The sequence below is a fragment of the Leptidea sinapis genome, chromosome 42 (genome assembly GCF_905404315.1).
Source record: "Leptidea sinapis chromosome 42, ilLepSina1.1, whole genome shotgun sequence".
NCBI lineage: Eukaryota > Metazoa > Arthropoda > Insecta > Lepidoptera > Pieridae > Leptidea > Leptidea sinapis.
The window spans coordinates 2,288,408-2,308,153 of record NC_066306.1 but is presented as its reverse complement, the minus strand read 5'-3'; the positions used below and the strand labels follow the sequence as shown (position 1 = coordinate 2,308,153).

General features: G+C 34.7%; 2 protein-coding genes across 4 annotated transcripts in view; one reads left to right on the top strand and one right to left on the bottom strand.

Annotated features, from left to right (window-relative positions):
* Window positions 1-1,110: 1,110 nt before the first annotated feature.
* Window positions 1,111-2,751, bottom strand: LOC126976796 (U3 small nucleolar RNA-associated protein 18 homolog). The gene is made up of 2 exons (XM_050825398.1): window positions 2,572-2,751; window positions 1,111-2,503 (listed from the first exon to the last, which is right to left on the bottom strand). The coding sequence occupies exons 1-2, from the start codon at window positions 2,610-2,612 to the stop codon at window positions 1,240-1,242; spliced, it is 1,305 nt and encodes a 434-aa protein (XP_050681355.1). The 5' UTR covers window positions 2,613-2,751; the 3' UTR covers window positions 1,111-1,239.
* A 758-nt stretch (window positions 2,752-3,509) lies between these two features.
* LOC126976734 (uncharacterized) overlaps window positions 3,510-19,746 on the top strand; it is a 132,816-nt gene continuing 116,579 nt past the window's right edge. For all 3 annotated transcript variants that reach the window (XR_007731966.1, XM_050825286.1, XM_050825287.1), the window contains exon 1: window positions 3,510-4,684. Coding sequence is in view for 2 of the 3 variants with exons in the window: in XM_050825286.1 (XP_050681243.1) it covers window positions 3,966-4,684 (719 nt within the window). In the remaining variant the exon portion in view is untranslated. The remainder of the gene's footprint in view (window positions 4,685-19,746) is intronic.

The window sequence follows — 19,746 nt, the reverse complement described above, 5'->3', positions numbered from 1 at the left end:
TTCTCTATGAATGTACAATAGAAAATGCGAGTCAAAATAGTGTTGAGCAGGACATACAAGAGGCGGTAGGTACATTTGTCCCGTACATGACGTCAAAATGTAAGAGCGGCTCGAAATTTAAAATTGTACTACTTCAAATTTTATGTCGCGGTAGTCGCGTGACGCGCTCTCACTACTCAACTACTCAGTAGTCAGTACTCACTCTGTAACACTATAGTATGTAGGTGTGTACTGTGAGAGAGTGAGGGAGCGAGTGGCATACTACAAAACAAAACAAATGCACAATAAATAACGAAAAATTAAATTTTGTTAAATGGAATATCTTATTTTTTGTAATACTTTAAGATCACAGTTTATTTAATAAAATTTTTACTATTTATTTACCTATACTTAAAATTATATTTTTTTATTTACCGACATAGTTAATAACATTACTATGTCGTTCGTTCCGATTGCAATAACATCAAATGTCATATTTGTACTCGTAATTTCAAAAGTGTCGCCTCGCTTCAGTACGCCTCGCCTCATTTGAAGTAGGACATTGTACTGCCTCAGTGCAAAAAAGAGGCTACTCTTACAAACTCATTTTCAAATCGTGTCTTACCCATCACTAAGTCAAAACTCAAAACCTGTCGCATCACTCCCCCTCTTACACCCGACACACACCGCCCGCCACGCACACAGTATCTATCCGTTAAAATTCTATGTATCCGTATATTTTTACTATTCCATCGTACAGTATTCAATGACAAAACGGATTGTCAATTTTACGGAAAGATATTTTTTACTGTATACGGAATACTGTGCCATGTGTGAAGTCGCTCATACAACTACATACGCCATTGACGAAAAAAAACGTACACAATAAAACAGAACAGTAAATCGGAGACATGTGTGAATGGGCAGTTATATGTCAATCCTAAATAGACTTGATTACACCAGCAAGTCTTAATAAATACAAAAAGTATGGTTTTATGTAATGAATCATATAAAAATATAATAGACACATCTATGGGAACATAAAATGAATTGTACATGAGTACACAATATTAAAGAGATTAATGGCCACTGAACATAATAATGAGAGGCCATTAAGAAATAAAAAAAGGCTCAATTGTTTCTTATTTAATAGTTCTTGAAGTGTTTGTCTAAAAATATCAACACAACTCATTGTTACTAATGGCCATATATGACATGAGAGGCCATTAAGAAATAAAAAAAGGCTCAATTGTTTCTTATTTAATAGTTCTTGAAGTGTTTAAGTCTAAAAATATTAACACAACTCTTATTGTTACTAATCGCCATATAGCCACTGTTGGGTGAAAAACTTACAGTTTCAACTTGATCCATATTCTGAGTTGGAAAATTACTAAACACATGATATGATGGTATGTGGACCAATTTTATAGCATTGGGATAATAACTGGATACCACAGACAATATTTCAGAAGTGGGATTAAACTTCAAATCTGTTATTTTAGTCTGTAAGTTTGATATCGTTTTTAAAGGTACTGGATTATATGATGTGATTCCAGCTGTTTCATAAACATTAACAATGCCTTCGCCAGTTCCGGTTGCTAATAAACGTCCACAGGGGCTCATTGAAATCCGTGCTGCAGTCACACATCCATTGTCATAGAACTTCTTTACACTTCTGAATGTAAACAAGTCCCACACTGTAACCACACCTTCCTCATTGAAGCAGTACAAATGTTTTGAATCATTACTGAATGTAATTGATTGTACCTTTGTGTTATTTTTTAATGTTCTCAATAATTCTCTTGATTTAGCACATATAAGGAACACTAACTCAAAGCAATCAGTAGCAGCAAAATACTTTCCATCTGGTGACAGTTTGAATATGTGGGGTCTTTTGACAACTTGAGGAAATTGTACTAATATAGATTGTGCCTTTTCAATATCATACATACAATAATTGTGTTGGTTTTTAGATGATATATAAGCTACTGTCCCATCAGGATTGAACTGTGCACTTGATATGAACCAATTTTTAAGTTTAAAACTGTGCAACTTGTTTTCCTCCTCACCAATAGAATATAATGATACTATTCCTGTGCTTCCTCCAAACAAAACTGCACTGACTTTAGGATGAAACTCTATGCTTGGCACCAATAAACCTCTTTTTGCTTTTTGTGGTTGTATTTTTGTGCTTCCTTTAAATTCCAAAATCTTTCTTTCAAACTTTGTTGATGTACGTTTTCCTAAATGTCCAACAGATTTCAATATATCACTGTCATCTTCACCTGAGTTAACTTTTGTAATTTTTGCCCACTGTGGTGTTCCAATTAGTGTCTCAAACTTTTGTTTAAGTTTTAATGAATAAGGTCCATCGCTTTTCACTTTAGGTATGACTGCGTTAGTGAGAAAGTTATCGTCGTCTTCGTCGATCCAGGCAGGCTTTTGATCAAGATTCTCATCTTCTTTCTTTTCATCTAATTGTTCAACAAATTTATTCGAACGCTTGAACAGTAAAGACGATAACCTAAAACTAATTCAATGTTGAGAAACAATACTTAGTGTGTACATACGGAAAGAATAAGGCTGACTTACTTAGATTCTTCAGTGTCTAAAACATTGTGTTTACGTTTCATGACGATTTAACTTATTACTGTACTTTGAAAATATGTTTAATCAGTTTTATCAGACCATAGAATGATTAAAATAAAAAAATAAATATTAATTAAAAATTTAAACCACAGAACACTTCTTACGGTAAAGAATATACTACTCCAAAGAGAATATAATCACTATGTCTACTCTCTAGATACAGATTATATTAAGATATTATTATGTCAAAATTCATTCATTTTTATTTCGCTAGATGGCGCTCTCATAATGTAGTAAATAACTTTTGAGTTCCCAATTTATTAGCTCCAAGGATAAAATTCTCTACCTAGCAATACAGAAAAACATCACAGACTATCGCCATCTCGTAAATTTACATACACTGATAGCGACTCAAATAAGAGTAAGTATTTGCATCGAAATCATTATTATTTTAGTGAACGCTTTACATTTATCGACACGATTCCATGTAAAATACATATTATTATCGACTTTCAATATAAATACCACAACAACATATAAAGGAACTTTAAACTTTAATACTACGTTTTAAAAATATTTTTGTTTGGCTGTTGACATGACAAATTAAATTTTGACAATGACAATAAAATGACATTTGTGCTCTACTTTTTGCATCCCTTTCTTGGCTTACAAAAATTCCTCAGTATATCCCTTTCTACTAAATTTGTTGTTCTTTGGTCGCTCAAGCAATACATTACAAACAGGAGTCAATTTAAACCAATGACGAGGTGTGCGTGACGAACACAAAAAGATGTTATTGGTTGCTTTTGTTACTGGCAGCAGCTTCAAGTAAAATATAACCCGGCCTTTTGTAAAGCTTTTGTATGACCATTTAAAACAAATCATATTAACTACCTTTATCTATTAGTCGTATTTAATAGCTCAGTCTTTCACTCGTCGCCCGTTTGGATTTAGTTGTGAAGCGTTGTGAAGATAAAATTGGGTGATTGTAAATTTTGCAATGCAGTTTTAAATATAAGAATTTTTCAAATCATAGTGCTTTGTGATGAGTGAGTGTTTCTAAACAAAAAACATTTAATTTCATCACCTTCTTATGGTATCAATATGGGTCGTCAATGCATAATCATTGAATGAAACAAAACAGTAGTGAAACGTTGTAAATCGTAGTCGTATTTTATTGGGATGTAATAAACCGTACAATGGGTTCCAAAGAGGCACCTCCATAAAACTGTCACGTTTGTTTTGGTCGTCGTAAACCAGGACCAGTGGAACAGTGAAGGATGGTGGCGCGGTCGAGGGGTGATCTGCGAAGAGTGTGGCCGGAAGATGGTAGGCCGCTGGTGGCGTATTGAGTGGTCAGCGTTAGTTGAGCGTTCTTATGTGTGTGATGTTGCGAGATGTCTGGCAAGCCCGCGAGTGTGGGCGCGCCGCCAGCGGGAGCTGCGAGCGGCCGAGTGCTGGTGTACACCAACATGGGCGAGGCGAGCCAGCTAGCAGCAGCGTCGCCCGCCCCGCCCGCCGGCCACGGCTACCGACCACCCTACCACTCCGGCTGTAAACACACAGAAGCCGACCAATCATACCAAAACATACCGCCAACTGAGTGCTTTCCTTTCGGAAAGGAGCCTAAAATTGATGACAATGAGCAGCAGAAGCGGAGTTCAGACTGGGGTATCGACAGGTTCCAGGGCATAGCTGAGTCATCTGGTGAACTGAACTATCAGAGATGTGCAAGGAGCGGGGAGGCAATGCAAATGGGTGTGAGTGTACAGAACAATAGTGAAACAGTGATAAGTGATAGTTTAAACTGTGATGAGACTGGTAAGAGTTACGTGAACTACCAGTTGTTGGAACAGTGTGTGTCTCACCAGTCTATAGTGAATCAAAATGTTAATATATTGAACCACCAAGTTGGTGTCAGGCCCATGAGTGAGAATGAGGGTGGTAACACTCCTCAGCTTGTGCAGACTGCTGATGGTGTGGTGCTTGCGGTGCTACCATCAGTGATACCTCAGGACACTAATGGTCGGACTACACAAAGTGAATTTCCCCCGGGTATAACAGTGCCTCTGGGTTGGAGACGCATTGTGAATGGAACATCAGTGCTGTACATCAGGTGAGAATGTGTTTCAATTATTACCACTATTCTAATCTCCTTAAACTAAATTTTTCTTTTTTTACTCCCAACTTACTCCTTTCAGAACAAAGCACTTTGCTCATAAAAGTTTATCTTTAATATTTTCATATAATTAAAGTTAATTATTTAACTTAAATCAAACACAACAGTGAAGCACATTTATTACTTTTCAGAAATTACAAACACAATGTCTATATTAAATAAGTATAATCCAATTGGAATGTATTTTAATGTGGGAGCATGAAATCTGAAGTGCTTTTGGAACTACTATTCAAATTATAGATTTCCAATATTCTATTGTTAGGACAACTAAGTTCTCAGTTATAAAATGTATAAGTTTATATTTGAAAGTATCTTAAAATATTTATTTTCTAGCTGACCTGATAAACTCAACATTTATATGCATAAACCTAGCTGATACCCACAAAACAGAAATGACTGAGCACTTAATATCATTGTTAATTTATATATTTATTTTCTAGCCAACCTGATAAATACACCATTTATATGTTGGTACATTTAACTAACTAACTATGTGTATACACAAATATCTGAGCATGATGTAGTCCTAAAAAGTCATTGTTTTTTAAAACATTAAACATTATTTATTTTAGATCCAGGCCAAGTTTCTAACTTGAAATGTAAACTAAAGTAAGAAATGTAAATGAAATCTATCTAGTAGTTTTTCTGTCATTTGCACACCAAGGAAAACCTCTATGATTTTATTTATATTAGATTCTCATTATTTATTTATGAAGTTGCCTAACACTCTTCAAAATTTCTAATAAAACACAAATCGAAAAATAAAGTTTGACAAAATTGTTGGAAATATTTTGCATACAAATGTAAACCAGAAAATACTAGAAGAAATTTGAGATGCAGAGAATTGTACTTTGGATATGTCATGTAGAAGTGTTTTATTGCCTGGAAATATCTTTGAAATGGTTTGTAAAACAACCAATGTGATACCTACTGTTGTTTACCTACAACAGCAAAGTTGTCATATTATATCAGCAATGAAATTGTTTTTTTTTTTATCAAGTAATTATAATCAGTTATTATAAACTAAAATAAACCAGGTACCTATTAAAAATAATATTTGCTAGTCAAACAATTTAAGAAAATTTTAACTACATTCAAAAATATTGACTTTGAAGAATTAATTTAGATTTGTTGTTCTGCATTAACAACTAGCATGTAAAATACTTAATGTGTTTTAAATAATAACTAATTCAAATTACTCATGACATCATAGTCTTGTTCATCAAGTCACTTACTACGGTACCTATATATAATTGGAATGGTATTTGTATAACCAATCTTTGAGCACAAAATCAAGGGAATCACATATTTAGACAAATAAGCCTATATTATATACATGCATCTATGGATGCAATGTTTACTTTGACCAAAATAGCTGACTACATTTAAAATACTTCGCAAGTAAGAATATATTAAATAGAATAGACAGTTAATAATTTTTTGGTATGTACAAATTTAAATTGCTTGAAAAAAACTTTCTTATGCTTTGCATTTTTATACAATTATTAATAATGTGGCACACACACCTTTCTAAATAGCCGATGACTTCAGCGATTTCACTGATAATGTAGGTACAGGGGTGTGCATTGGTTTTCCAGCAAGGTAGGAGACTGTAGATCTAACTAGTTGTAATTACGCTTTAGTCTGACGGTACAACATAAGTTGTATGAAACACTGCTTGCTGTGTATATGCAATCTGTAGACTGCCTACCATAGGTAGTCAATTAACTTTAACACTAGTGCTATATTTATTTAGGTTTATAACAAGGTAGGCACTGCCTAATTACCTATATGATATGCATGCCCCTGTGTAGGTGGTGGAGATGATTTAGCATCAGGTGACTATATAAGTCAGTTCATTTGACAACCTATATGCAGTGGCAGTGACCCTGACTACTGAGCTAGGGGGTTTGAATCCCAGTACACTAAAACATATGATGAAAATGATTTTTATTATATACAAATGTATATATATATATTTCAATCAAAACTTATGGATGGTATGGGACTCCCCCCCCTCTTGGGTTCGGTCCACGGGCTCTTACTAACTGAACCTACCATCTAAGTGACATCAATTGTAAATCAATGATAAGCAACATATGTTGTCTATACAACATTTTACAGTTAAATTTGTATATTAAATCCCAGAAGTGAGGATATCACTTAGAAATAACAAACAGTTTATGATCTTTATTTTGCATTCATGGGTTTTTATAAGTATGTTAAATTACATATATTGTATTAAATACTACATAGTTATTCTTGCACCCATAGTACAGTTGGTGATGTATAGTACACAAAAATATATGAATTTCAATCAACACCAGGAACAATGTTTGTTCCTTGTTATACCTACTACTCATACATATTTGTTTATACAAGATGATCCCAGAGATTATACAAAACATGTGTGTTGCAAAGTTCAAAATAATTGTGAAAAACATTTGATGTGGTAAAGTTTACTATATGCATTAATTACTTTCTTAATGATACACATTGGGAATGCCTATTTGGAATAATATATCTGAATTTTTAATGTATTATGTGAACAACCCTTATGGTGTGTATTTCAAATTCAGAAGCTTAATAAAAAAAGTCTGTTAAATGCAAATATTGTTTACATTAAGATATTATAAATAACTAAACAACCTTGGCTACTTATCAGAGATAATATGTATATACTATTATTTGTTCAGCTGCTTGACAATGTTTGACATAATATATATATTACTAGCTGACCCAGCTAATGTTGTATTGCTATATAAAGTAATAAAAAAAATCAATAATTATAGTTTTTGGGGTTATAAAAAAATTTATGGCAACCAATTCTCAGACCTACCAAATATATTGTTCAATAATAATTATTATATTTGATTGCCATCTTCCAACCCTAATGCGGATCTGTGGATGAAACAGGATACTATAAAAATCGCGATAAAAAAAATAGATGTTGATCATAGACAGGTGAAAATCTGAAGTTTTATGTAATTTTCAATGCTGAAAATTGTCAAAAAAATAAAAAAGAAACATATATTTAGGGTTGTTACATTTAGGGGTATAAAAAATAGATGTTGGCTGATTCTCAGACCTACCCGATATGCATACAAATTGGTTCAGCCATTACCTAACAAACACCGGGAAATGAGAATTTTATACATTAGATATCTTATGAACTCAAGCTGTTTTGATTTGTTGTCTGAGTATTTCTATTCTATTTTTTATAGAATGGCTTTTGTGCAAAGGTCCAATGCTAGTGTTTATATCACTAGATTTTTAGTGATAATCACATCATCATAAGAGTTTTTTTCTTGTTTTTTTTGTATTGCACACTATTTAACAACACAACAACCTGGCACGGACGAGTAAAAAAAGAAGGTCTCCCTGCCATGATATTAGCAAGAAGCACTGTTATGCTAGTGTGTGTGCGGTTACGGGGGATACTAGTTACACAATTTTGACTGCCTTAAATAATCATATATGGCCACTAATACTTATATAGTATCGTTTTTACACTTATTCACAACGCACGACGCCATTTTTAAAATATTTTATTGAGACGCAAACTGATCTGTCACAGACAATGACAGTTCTCATAATGGCCACCTATTGGCCGGTAGTAGTGTAAGTGTGTGCATCGGGCTATGTATTTACACGTTGAACGGCTTGTTTTGGTGCTACACTGATATGTAAGGTGACACGGAGTCCTTATTTTTTTATGAGTCCGTGCAACCTGGAAATAACATGGAAGGAAGATTCCTTAATAACAGTAGTGAGTGTTAAAAGGTGATTTTTTTTGTTTGTCATTTGCCGTACCTAAAGGGTAAAAATGGAATCCTATTACTAGATTCCGCTGTGCGTCGGCTGTCTGTCCGTCTGTCACCAGACTGTATCTCATGAACCATGATCTTTAGACAGTTGAAATTTTCACACATAATGTATATCTGCTGTGTATTTTCGATATCAGTTTAAAGTTTTTTAGGGTTCTGTAGCCAAATGGTAAAAGACGGAACCCTTATGGGTTCATCATGTCTGTCCGTCCGTATGTCACTGCCTCTTTTTTCCGAAACTATTAGAACTATACTGTTGAAACTTGCTTAGTAGATATATTCTGTGAACCGCATTAATATTTTCACACAAAAATAGAAACCAAACAATACATTTGTGGGGGTTCCCCATACTTAGAACAACAACTCATATTTTTTTTCCATAAAAACTATACATGTTTGGGATCTATGAATAGGTCTTCAATAATTATATTGAGGTTTCTAATATATTTTTTTCTAAACTGAATAGTTTATGCGAGAGACACTTCCAAAGGGGTAAAATGTGTCGTCGCCCCCCCCCCATGTAACTTCTAAAGTAAGAGAATGATAAAACTAAAAAAAATATATGATGTACATTATCATGCAAACTTCCACCGAAAATTATTGTTTAGAACGAGATTTTGTAAATAGTTTTTTTAATACGTCATAAATCCTGGTCACACTTAACAATCACATCCTGTATACTATACGATTGTAGGTATACCGTTTGATTATAATGTTTCTTGACTCAACAGTAATATATATAACATTTAAATAAAATTATCACAATTGAAGGACAGTCATATTGTATTCTCAGTATTACTAGGAAGTCGTTTATCATGTATTCATATAATCAATATCACATTATCAAGGCTGTGATTTCTTATAGAATGACATGTTTATCTTGTAAAGGTCAGTCAATATTAAAATATTATTTATTTTTATTGTCTAAACATATTGTAATGAAATCGCTACAATGTAATAAACATATACATCAAGATTATTTTTTTAAATACTGGCTTTCTAGAACACCACCAATTCCAGTGGGAGCGTCGCGGGTAGTGGCTAGTTTTAACAGCGGGAGGCTCCTTTGCACCGGATGCCGGCTAGATTATGGGTACCACAACGGCGCCTATTTCTGCCGTGAAGCGTTACTGTGTTTCGGTCTGAAGGGCGTCGTAGCTGGTGAAATTACCGGGCAAATGAGACTTAACATCCTATGTCTCAAGGTGACGAGCGCAGTTTTAGTGCCTCTCAGAATTTTTGGGTTTTCAATAATCCTGAGCGGCTGAACGACCTGGTTGTCTCGTCCCTTATTTTCATAAAATAAAAAAATGCAGAATCAAAAAAAGTACTTTATATAATTTTGTCCGATTTGTTTGTTTGTTCGGGCAAAACGCAAATTTTCTACTACAAATTTTAATATAAACTAGAGGTCCGGGCAACAATACTGTCACGCATGTTATAGATGCAGGCAATATTTTTTGCTGCTTTATGGCGTCCACGCGGACAACGTCGCGGGTAATGGCTAGTTTATTATATTAACTTATATTATTTTGCGTTTAAAATTCTTCGTTATAGTGACGGAACAGACGGTCTGACAGCTCATTAGGGTAACATGACAATATTCTCTGCCCGAAGAGGACAAACCAACATAGATACGGGTGACCTATCGGGTCTAGGAAAATTTTACTGTCGCAGCAGAGTAATTACTTGAGCCTTGCCACCCTTTTAGGAAGGTGTACTTACTTTTTTTTTTTATAAAAACTCCTAATCTTTTGCGGAATCTCATTCAAAGTTCTAACTGTCATCATCGTGTAAGAATAAGGGCTTAATTTCATTGAAGCAAACGTTTGTAATCTATATATATATATAAATGAATTGTTGTTCGTTAGTCTCGCTCTCTCTAAAACTCGAGAACGGCTGGACCGATTTGTCTAATTTTGGTCTTGAATTATTTTTGAAAGTCAGTCAGAGAAGGTTTAAAAGGCAAATAAATATGAAATTAAATAAAAACAATAATTTTGTTTTTCCTTTATGTGATAGTTTCAAATGAATTTACTAATTAGAATTTTTAAATTTCTTTCTAACTTTCTCAGGAGGTAAAAAATAAACTTAAACTTAATTTAAGCTAACTATAGTTGGGAGATTAACTACATTTGTTAACTATCTATCAGATTATTTTTATGTTACTTGATAAATCTTAAGTTTTGTCACAAATTAAATTTCACAACCATACTAATTAATATTAGACAACCAACTGTATGGACATATTATTGACAAATTCAAAAAAATACACTATTTTATTTATTATATACAGAACAACGTCTCGGGTCAGCTAGTGTTTGATAAATATTGAAAATGTCTTCGAATAAATCTGTGTAAATCGATTATCGATACAATATTGTGGAGTATCGATAATGAATTACCAGGCTAACACGACGCGAAGGAGGTTCAATCGTGCGTTTATCCGCTTAGGTTGAATCAATCGGAGGCAAGTGGCCAAACCAGTCGGGCAGCTGTTCGGAGCGCGGCCGAACTCCATGCAGCCCGCAACCGAGGACTTGTTTCTTAATACAACTTTATCCGAGCATCATGTACGTTTTACTTGCGGCTTTCCGTACCCATTTATCACAATTATCGGGCTATTTTGCAGAATTTCTCATATTTACTTCAAATCTCATAAATTTCTAGTACTGACTCATATATTAGTGCGGCGTTTCCAGTACGTTACGATATGCCAAATGTACCTTCCAAAAAGCGTGTCTACCTTTCTAAAAAGCCGGCACGCTCCTGTGGTTCCTCTGGATCGCAATCCTCTTCCATAAAAAAAAACTAAATTAGTATCATGCTTAGAAACTATACCAAATTCTATAAAGATTAAACAAAAAACAACTTTCACACGTTGTGCTTATGTAACCTCTGCCAAAAAAGTTTTGTCTGTCTGTGCATACTTCTCTAAGAAACGGCTAACTCGATTTGAATACGGTATTCACTGATATGCTGGGGTGAGCACCATGTAACATTTAGTGTTTGTTTTATTTCAATCGGATTTCAAACAAAAACCCACGCGGTTAAAGTCGCGCTAATTATATAATTTGAGCAAACAATTTTATGAAGCCACGCTTGTTTTCTATAAATCTGATTGGATTTCGATGGCCTTGTTTTATATCATTAATTAAAATAAAACGAAGGCTCACATTTTTTGTACCTGCTCTGCAAAGCCTTTGCATTGAGTTCTCCTTGCAAAGAATATTTAAGTATTATTTTATTAAGAAATTTGTCTAGCTAAACATACTCCTACGAGTCTCACCTCAGAAGCCACCAACGCATCTAGAGGTCATTAAATATTTGGTCAAACACAGAGATATAAAAACCGCTGAGTGAAGTGTAGCCTTAAGAAGCACCTCGTAAATGTTTGAAGCTAATAACCCTATTAAACTATTAGAGTGTTGTGAGTCGTCCCTTATCGTGTCTTTAAGATTATGTAGCCATGACACGCCATTTAAACCCGCAATATAAAACTAAATGGCCCCGAGTGGAGATTACTTCACTCGCGCACAACATCCAACAGATATCCCATTGTGGATTGCCTACGCTCATTACGTTCCTCTTATCTGTCATTGGCAGCACAATGCAGCGCTGAACTATTGTTCAGTTCACGTATCTTACCAGCGTTAATATACCATCTACAGTTTCTTTTGTCCTGGTACATTCATTTACAATTAGCTACGTTAATAAGCCTGTTTGGGCATTATTACGGGCAACAATTAAATGCTTGGTGCATATTTTCATTCGTTAACTCTCTTTTTTTAATTAATAATTTATTTACAAGTTTTATAATTCAGTAGAAGAAAAAATTCTATGTATGTCCTTGGCGCTTTGATATCCATATGTGATACAATAGGAATAATCGATAACTTATAGACAATCAATCGAAAAGTAGATTAAGGTGAGTCTAATTAATGTCTTGTTTAATTAATTGTTATGTTATCTTAAAGGTAGCGGATAAGAAAATGATACAGCTATTTGTAATTTAAAAAAATATTAATATCAATTGTTAAGAGAGATTCTTAACAACTTTCTTTTTTCTTCTAAGCAAATAGCATCTTTATCAGTACTGACTGATAAACACTAAGTACCACTGGGTACTTAGTGTAAAAAAATTACGATTCAATATGTTTTTTTATTAACCTACTTGAATAAAAATATATGACTGTTTGTATAAAGTCTAAAGTGGTTATTACATTATTCAATGTGTAGGAAACCTGATTACAAACATTCTAACTAGGAAGATGGTGATCGCACTAGACTCGGACAGATGACTCACAGTCTTGTAGTAGAATTACTTGGGGTTGGCACATTTCGAAGTTTTTATAAATATTATCTAACGGGGCCGTTACATCATTACGGCCGTTTTCAATAACGTATATCTAGTTACGGATACATTGCTGTTACTGTTTAATGGGAAGTTCTTATATATCCATAGTTATGTCCAAAATTAAGTTATAGTCCAATGCTTTATGTTGATAGGTTATTGAAATGTAAGTAAGCGTAAAAGGATAGATTTGTCTACCTCTAGTATGTTAAACTAAGGATAGATAGGTTATTGAAAACGGCCTTTAATCTGGGTACTGCCATTGTTGTTGCAAGCGCACTAGGCGTGTGTCTTGAACATAACGCGGACGCTTACTAGATAGTAGATACTAGATAATGAGATTACACATTCTGAAATCGTAAACAATTTAGACAAATGTACAGTCGAGGCCTTCCAATCTTTCTAAATCGATTATGACTTGTTTTAACTTCGATTTCATTTTTTGATCTCCTATTTTTAGATTTCCTGAAGATTGTATAATGTAATTAGGTCTGAACGCTTATCGTTGTTGAAGCTGTAACGTATTGCTTGCTGTTTGTACTGTACGTATGTAGTTATGTATAAACGGCCGTGTTGCGTAATCTGTTACGTTCGGTGATATTGAGAAAACAAAGGAATAATGTACCTGGAGGAACCTTTGTACTCGGGGTCCAAGCAGCTGACCGATGCAAAAAACTCTTCTTTGGTGCAATCACTGACATTGCTCAATTGATTTACGACGCCGGCCGGGCGCATCGCAAAAAGATTACTCTCCACCAAACTGGGACTTATTAAGCATCGTGGAATTCCGTTGGGTTCGGTTGCGATGGCGTTTCATAATGGGCACGGCTTTTCATGCAGGCCGTCAATTGTTTTGTTGAGTCGGATGGGCGTCGCTCTGAGCGGATTTTCAATTCGTTCCAGCGATGCTGTACATTGTTCGCGGACGTCCCGAGACTCTGTCGCCACCCGCAGCGGTTGCGCGAATTCTTTTGGGGACCTCTTTTGTCGATACCTTTAATGGGTGAATTTGTATAGGGCTACAAGAGTGCTCGAAATTTTTTGATTTGAATTTGCCTTTATTTCGTTCATTGTTTGCGCACGCTCATAATGTATTTGAAAATGTAAAAGTTGGCGGTGATTTAGATGAGTTTGCCTGTTGTATGATGAAATAAATGCATTGGTTCAGATAAAATTCTGTGCATGAACTGATCTTATATAGTTGTTTTCATCGGTTATCCAGCTTCGAATAGCGGTCAAAAAATTATCTCGTTATGAACCCAAATAAATATAGCACTAGTGTTAAAGTTAATTTACTACCGATATTAGGCAGTATACAGATTGCAAATACAAAGCAAGCAGCGTTTTATACAACTTATGTCGTACACGTACTGTCGGACTAAAGCCCAACTACTACTAGTTAGATCTACAGTGCCTACTTTGCTAGGAAACCAATGCACGCCTCTGACTACACCACTTTATATGGATATGTTCATATGGACCTGAAAGGTACGAGTCCCGCAATATTTGTTTTTTTCAAATCTTATTCGTGTATTAATCCTAGAAGTGAGGTTTATGACTTTAAAAACATAACAAATTGTTTAGTTCTAAGACAATTAATTATCCCGCCTTATCAAGTTGTTTCGTATGCGAGATAATTTGGTCGCGCTCTCGTCAAGTACCGCAATGATTATAATTTATAAGGCGGATGGGTCGAGTTTCACAAGAGAAGCGAGCGCGGTTGTACAATGTCCCTAATTTGTGATTTACAGACTTCGCGACTGATGAACGGCCATTGTGAAATACAATATATCGCTTGAAACAATACGCGTTAAGTGTACAAAGTGCGCTATTAAACATTTATATGATTTGGCTAAATGGTGGGTTAGTTTATTGTTGTAGTATTGTTCGTTTGTTTGTGGTAGACTCTGGTTTAGAGTGATTTATGGAAGGAATGATTTGTTTTGCCTGAATGTTTCCTTGCAGATGACAAAATGCGATTTAAATCACAATTAAGATTATCTAATGGGCCACAACACTTCTTACCCAGTAACACTGTGTGCATTTAATTAGATTTTTAATTTGATCTTCTAAATTAGATTTAGAAGATCAAATAAAAAGAAAAGGCATTTATTTTCTCAAAATTTAATCCTTTGGAATTCTTTTTAATATCATTCCTTCTAATATACTAAGATACTACTACCGCTTTGGAAACAAATGGCGCCCTGAGAGAGAAGAAGCGGCGCAAGGAACTCTCCCAGCATTCTTTTTTTTGCGCTCTTTTCAATACAAATATACAATATTGTACAGTCATTTCTATCGCTACAAACAAATCATTATCTAGTCTCAGGCTGTTCGATCACTTAGATATTCAGCCTTGGAGTAATTGGATTTACGACAGAGCCATTTCTTAATAAAACATTTAAATTTATTTATAGATAATGCCAACATAATCTATACGTACAGTAAAACAAATGTAACAAAGTTAAATAAGTATATAACGAGTACTTATTGGTTTTTTTAAATAATGCTTTGTTCTACAAACGACGCCGAAGCTAAAAAAGTACAATAAATATTGTTGTCTGTTTGTCTCAATAAAGTATGCCTCAGACCTGAGAAGAACGGGTGCGAAAAGCCTAGCGGGCTTCTTATTTTCATAAATATATGGTTACAATTTAATATCGTACCAACAATAAAACTTATTCTTTAATAGCCTGAAGGCGGTCGCTCCATTCCTTCCCAATATGTGGTATTATTAGGAAAGTTTAACAATTCTCTTGAATTTCGAAATACATTTGTTTTGAACATTTTTTGGGTACTTTGGAAAGCATATATTCATCACCCTACAAAAGTCTTACTAACTCTCAGCCGATTATATAAAGTGTAAGTTATTGGTATATAATACCTATTAGCCAAACGAAGCTTGTATTACTGTCTATACGATACAATTACTTAGCATCGCATGGCGGTGTGGCGCGCCATACATTAATCTATACATATAAATAAAATTGGAGTGTCTGTTTGTAATATGGAAATAACCGTTTTATACTACTTACATGTATATAAATATATATATACGGTACTTACACCAAAATAACATTTGTTACAATTTTTGTCTGTCTGTCTATTTGTTCCGGCTAATCTCTGAAATGGCTGGACCGATTTTGACGTATATAATAGTAGTAACGTAGTATAATAAGGAGTAACTTAGGCTAGGTTTATTTTAGAAAGATAAAGTAATATTGCAATGTCGAAGTAACGATCTAACTCTAAAAATAATTTATATGGCAAACGTGGTTCAGGTCAGCTAGTGTTACTATAAAATAATCATATCCAATTATTATGTCCGTGTTTCGCCACGTTTCCACGTCGGATCGTCTTCAACTCTATAATAAAGCTATTAGAACACGTTGCTCAACAATTATTGTTTTATTGTTGTTCTCTCGTCATTTAATCTCTGTATAATTATAACGAGACGCGTTCTAGCATTTCCTAACGGTCCTGAATCTGCTCTTTCTTGCAATAAAACCATCAAGCGAGGGTCTCTTGACCTCGAGAGTATATGTGGAAAAAGGGAAAAAAGTGCGGCCTATGAAAAGGTGGATAAAGACATTAAAGTGACGACAGGAAACTTATGAATAAGAGGGCAATGGACAGAGACCTGGAACAAACTGGAGGAGGCTTATACCCAACTAGCTGACCCGGCAAACGTTGTTTTGCCATATAAAGTATAATTCACACGATAGTTTTATAAGTAATAAAATATTGCCTATATTATAGCCTGTACATCATTTTGTTCTATTGTCAATAGTTTTTGGAGCGCACGCAAAAATAGGTTTTCGATTTTACACCTTGTGTTACAAAATAGCAATTTTATTACGGATCCCTAATTTTGAAAAAAAAACATAGCCTATTGCCTTCCTCGATAAATGGATTACCCAACACTGAAAGAATCATTCAAATCGGACCAGTAGTACCAGAGATTAGCGCGTTCGAACAAACAAACAAACAAACACTGCAGCTTTATAATATTAGTATAGATAAGCGGATCAAAGTTAAATCAACTATATTCAATTAGAAAATTTATTGAAGTAGGTGTTACTTTGCGGAAATCCATAATTATCCAAACGTTTTGAGTTTTCTTTAGTGTTAATTCCGACAATATTTGTCTCTTGTTTTTTTCGAGTCTCGTGCCAGATTTTGGCGATTCAACATGTCCTGAGGATGCCTCGTGTAGAGACGAAATACGTGTCGAATTGTTTGAAAGACAAATATTGGCGGAATTAACACTAAAGAAAACTCAAAACATTTGAATATATCATTCATAGGTTTAAACTAAGCGCTTTTGCATCCTCGCTATAAATATTTCTTTTAAATTACCGAATCTACCATATGTTCGGAAAAAGTAGAGCTAGTGAGAAGAACATGCAATAAACTCAACGGCCACTCTTTTCAATCAATAGAGTATTTTACAATGAGTGTAATATACATAACAAATTAGTTTGTAATCCAATATATGAATCGCGTTTTGAATATCAAGTATTTCATAAAATGTAATAAAAAAATAAATTGTATTAATATAAATTATCCTATATTTGATGCATCAACCTTTAGTGCTTGAATTCATTGCTTGTTTAAAAATGCTCCGTGAACATGATACTCGTGATTACTAGGTAGGCAAGGGAACCCTGTAATGCCCTGGTTGGTAGAGTGTTGTAAACACGGAAAAACTCAACCCGTGATTATGATAATTTTATTTGTAAGGTCCCCAGTGTACTGTAACAGTTAGATTACTTGTAGACGGCCCAGACGCTCGAGCGCTGTATCAAATTGTAACGAATCGTATCTAATGATATCAGGAAATCCGTCGTCGATCACACCGGTAGCGACTTGCTCTAATCCGGAGAGAGCTCCGCACTAGGGATTCCATAAATATGAGATCATAATGGATTCAAAAACTCGGTAATTATAATATAATAATTTAATAATATTGACACACTTTTACACAAATTATCTTGCCCCAAATTAAGCATATAGTCTGTGTTATGGGTTGCAAGACAACGATATATTTATTACAATATACTTACTCAAACATACATAAATCCATTTAAACATACATAAATACATATAAACATCCATGACTCGAAAACAAACATCAATATTCATCATATAAATGCTTGCACCTACCGAGATTCGAACCCGGGACCTCCAGCTTAGTAGGTAGGTATTAAGATCAATTATAGATTAAGACGAAGAGCTACAACAAAGAGCAGATACCAGTGGGAGGCTTCTTTGCACAGGATGCCGGCTAGATTATGGGTACCACAACAGCGCCTATTTCTACCGTGACGCAGTAATGTGTAAACATTACTGTGTTTCAGTCTGTAGGGCGCCGTAGCTTGTGAAATTACTGGGCTAATGAGACTTAACATCTTACGCTTCAAGGTGATGAGCGCAATTGTAGTACCGCTCAGAATTATTGTGTTTTTCAAGAATCCTGAGCGGCACTGCATTGTAATGGGCAGGGCGTATCAATTACCATAAGCTGAACGTCCTGGGGAATACCCTGGTCTACCGGGAATTAGACTATTGCTCGTTGTTGTTATGTCATTTTTATCATATTTAATGCTGTACCAAGCCTACTGATTCATAGACATTAAAAATGTATAACCAGGGATATATTCTATAAGCATGTAGGTTTTATGTTTCGACAGATATAGCGCACGCTTGTCCAAATAAAATAAGCAGTACCGAACGCGCAGTAATAATAAACTGGGTCTCAGTAGCGGAAGGCGCGGGGGGCGAGACGGGCAGACTGCACCCAGCGTACTGTCAGCGATATTACGGCGTCGAGAATTCAAATTCAAATATTTTTATTCAAACTAAGATGTGACATCACTTATTGAAAGTCAAAAAACTACCACCCATTCCAAAACGCATGTCTCAGTTCTGAGAAGAATTGGGGACAACAAACTCAGCGGCCTTTTTTTTCATCAAAAAAATATGTTTACAATGTAATATTGTGCAATTAAACTTATTATTTAATAGCCAGAGGGCGGTCGCTCCATTCCCAATCTGTGGTATCATTAAGAAAGTCACCTATGTTATTGTCACCTTTAGCACACAAATGTTTTTTAACAATTCTTTCGAATAATGTAATACTTTTGTTTTGAACATTAAAATGTCGTTGTATGCGACTGTGATTTAATGTAAACCATCGCTTAGAAGCACGCTGGTGCTAATAGCTATGAATCGATATTTTAATAGGCTTGTTTTTGGTCTAACCAAAGTTAATAACAAGGTTGTCATTAACTGTGTGTGGAAGTATTTCAACAGAAGAGTGCAAGCAAGCCTTACCATTCAGTACGGACGAATATTTTTTAATGAAATAATTTATAAATTGGAATACAGCGTGGGAAGAGTACAAAGAACAATATAGCTTGATTTAACGACTGGATGCTTGAGCTAAGTATGTCAGGACTGTATCAATTGGTATAATAATCTCTAACTACCCCTTTGAGAGTTGTGGTTGTATGTATATACTTATATCATTTATATATTGTCTAGATCGACTGTCACAGCTGTGAACACGTCGAAAAAAGGTTGAGGTTGACAGTACACCTCTATTTTGAGCAATGCACGCACACTAACACAATATGACATTCAAATCGCGAATGTTAGACGTAGTAGCTTGTATGTTATAAACCTGGCCTGTTTTCATCGGTTGTCTAGCAGCATGAGGCTCTATCTAGACGTATAAATTATCTAAGTGAATATCTATGTATAAATTGTTGTGTCTCGTTTGCAAGCGAGCTTAAAATACATAAGTTGAAGCGATT

Excerpts from the sequence above, each read along its gene's own strand:
- LOC126976796 (XM_050825398.1), bottom strand. The coding sequence starts at position 2,612 with ATGAAACGTAAACACAATGTTTTAGACACTGAAGAATCTAA. Across the intron at positions 2,504-2,571 it reads TTAGACACTGAAGAATCTAA|GTTATCGTCTTTACTGTTCA; the intron begins GTAAGTCAGCCT and ends AATTAGTTTTAG.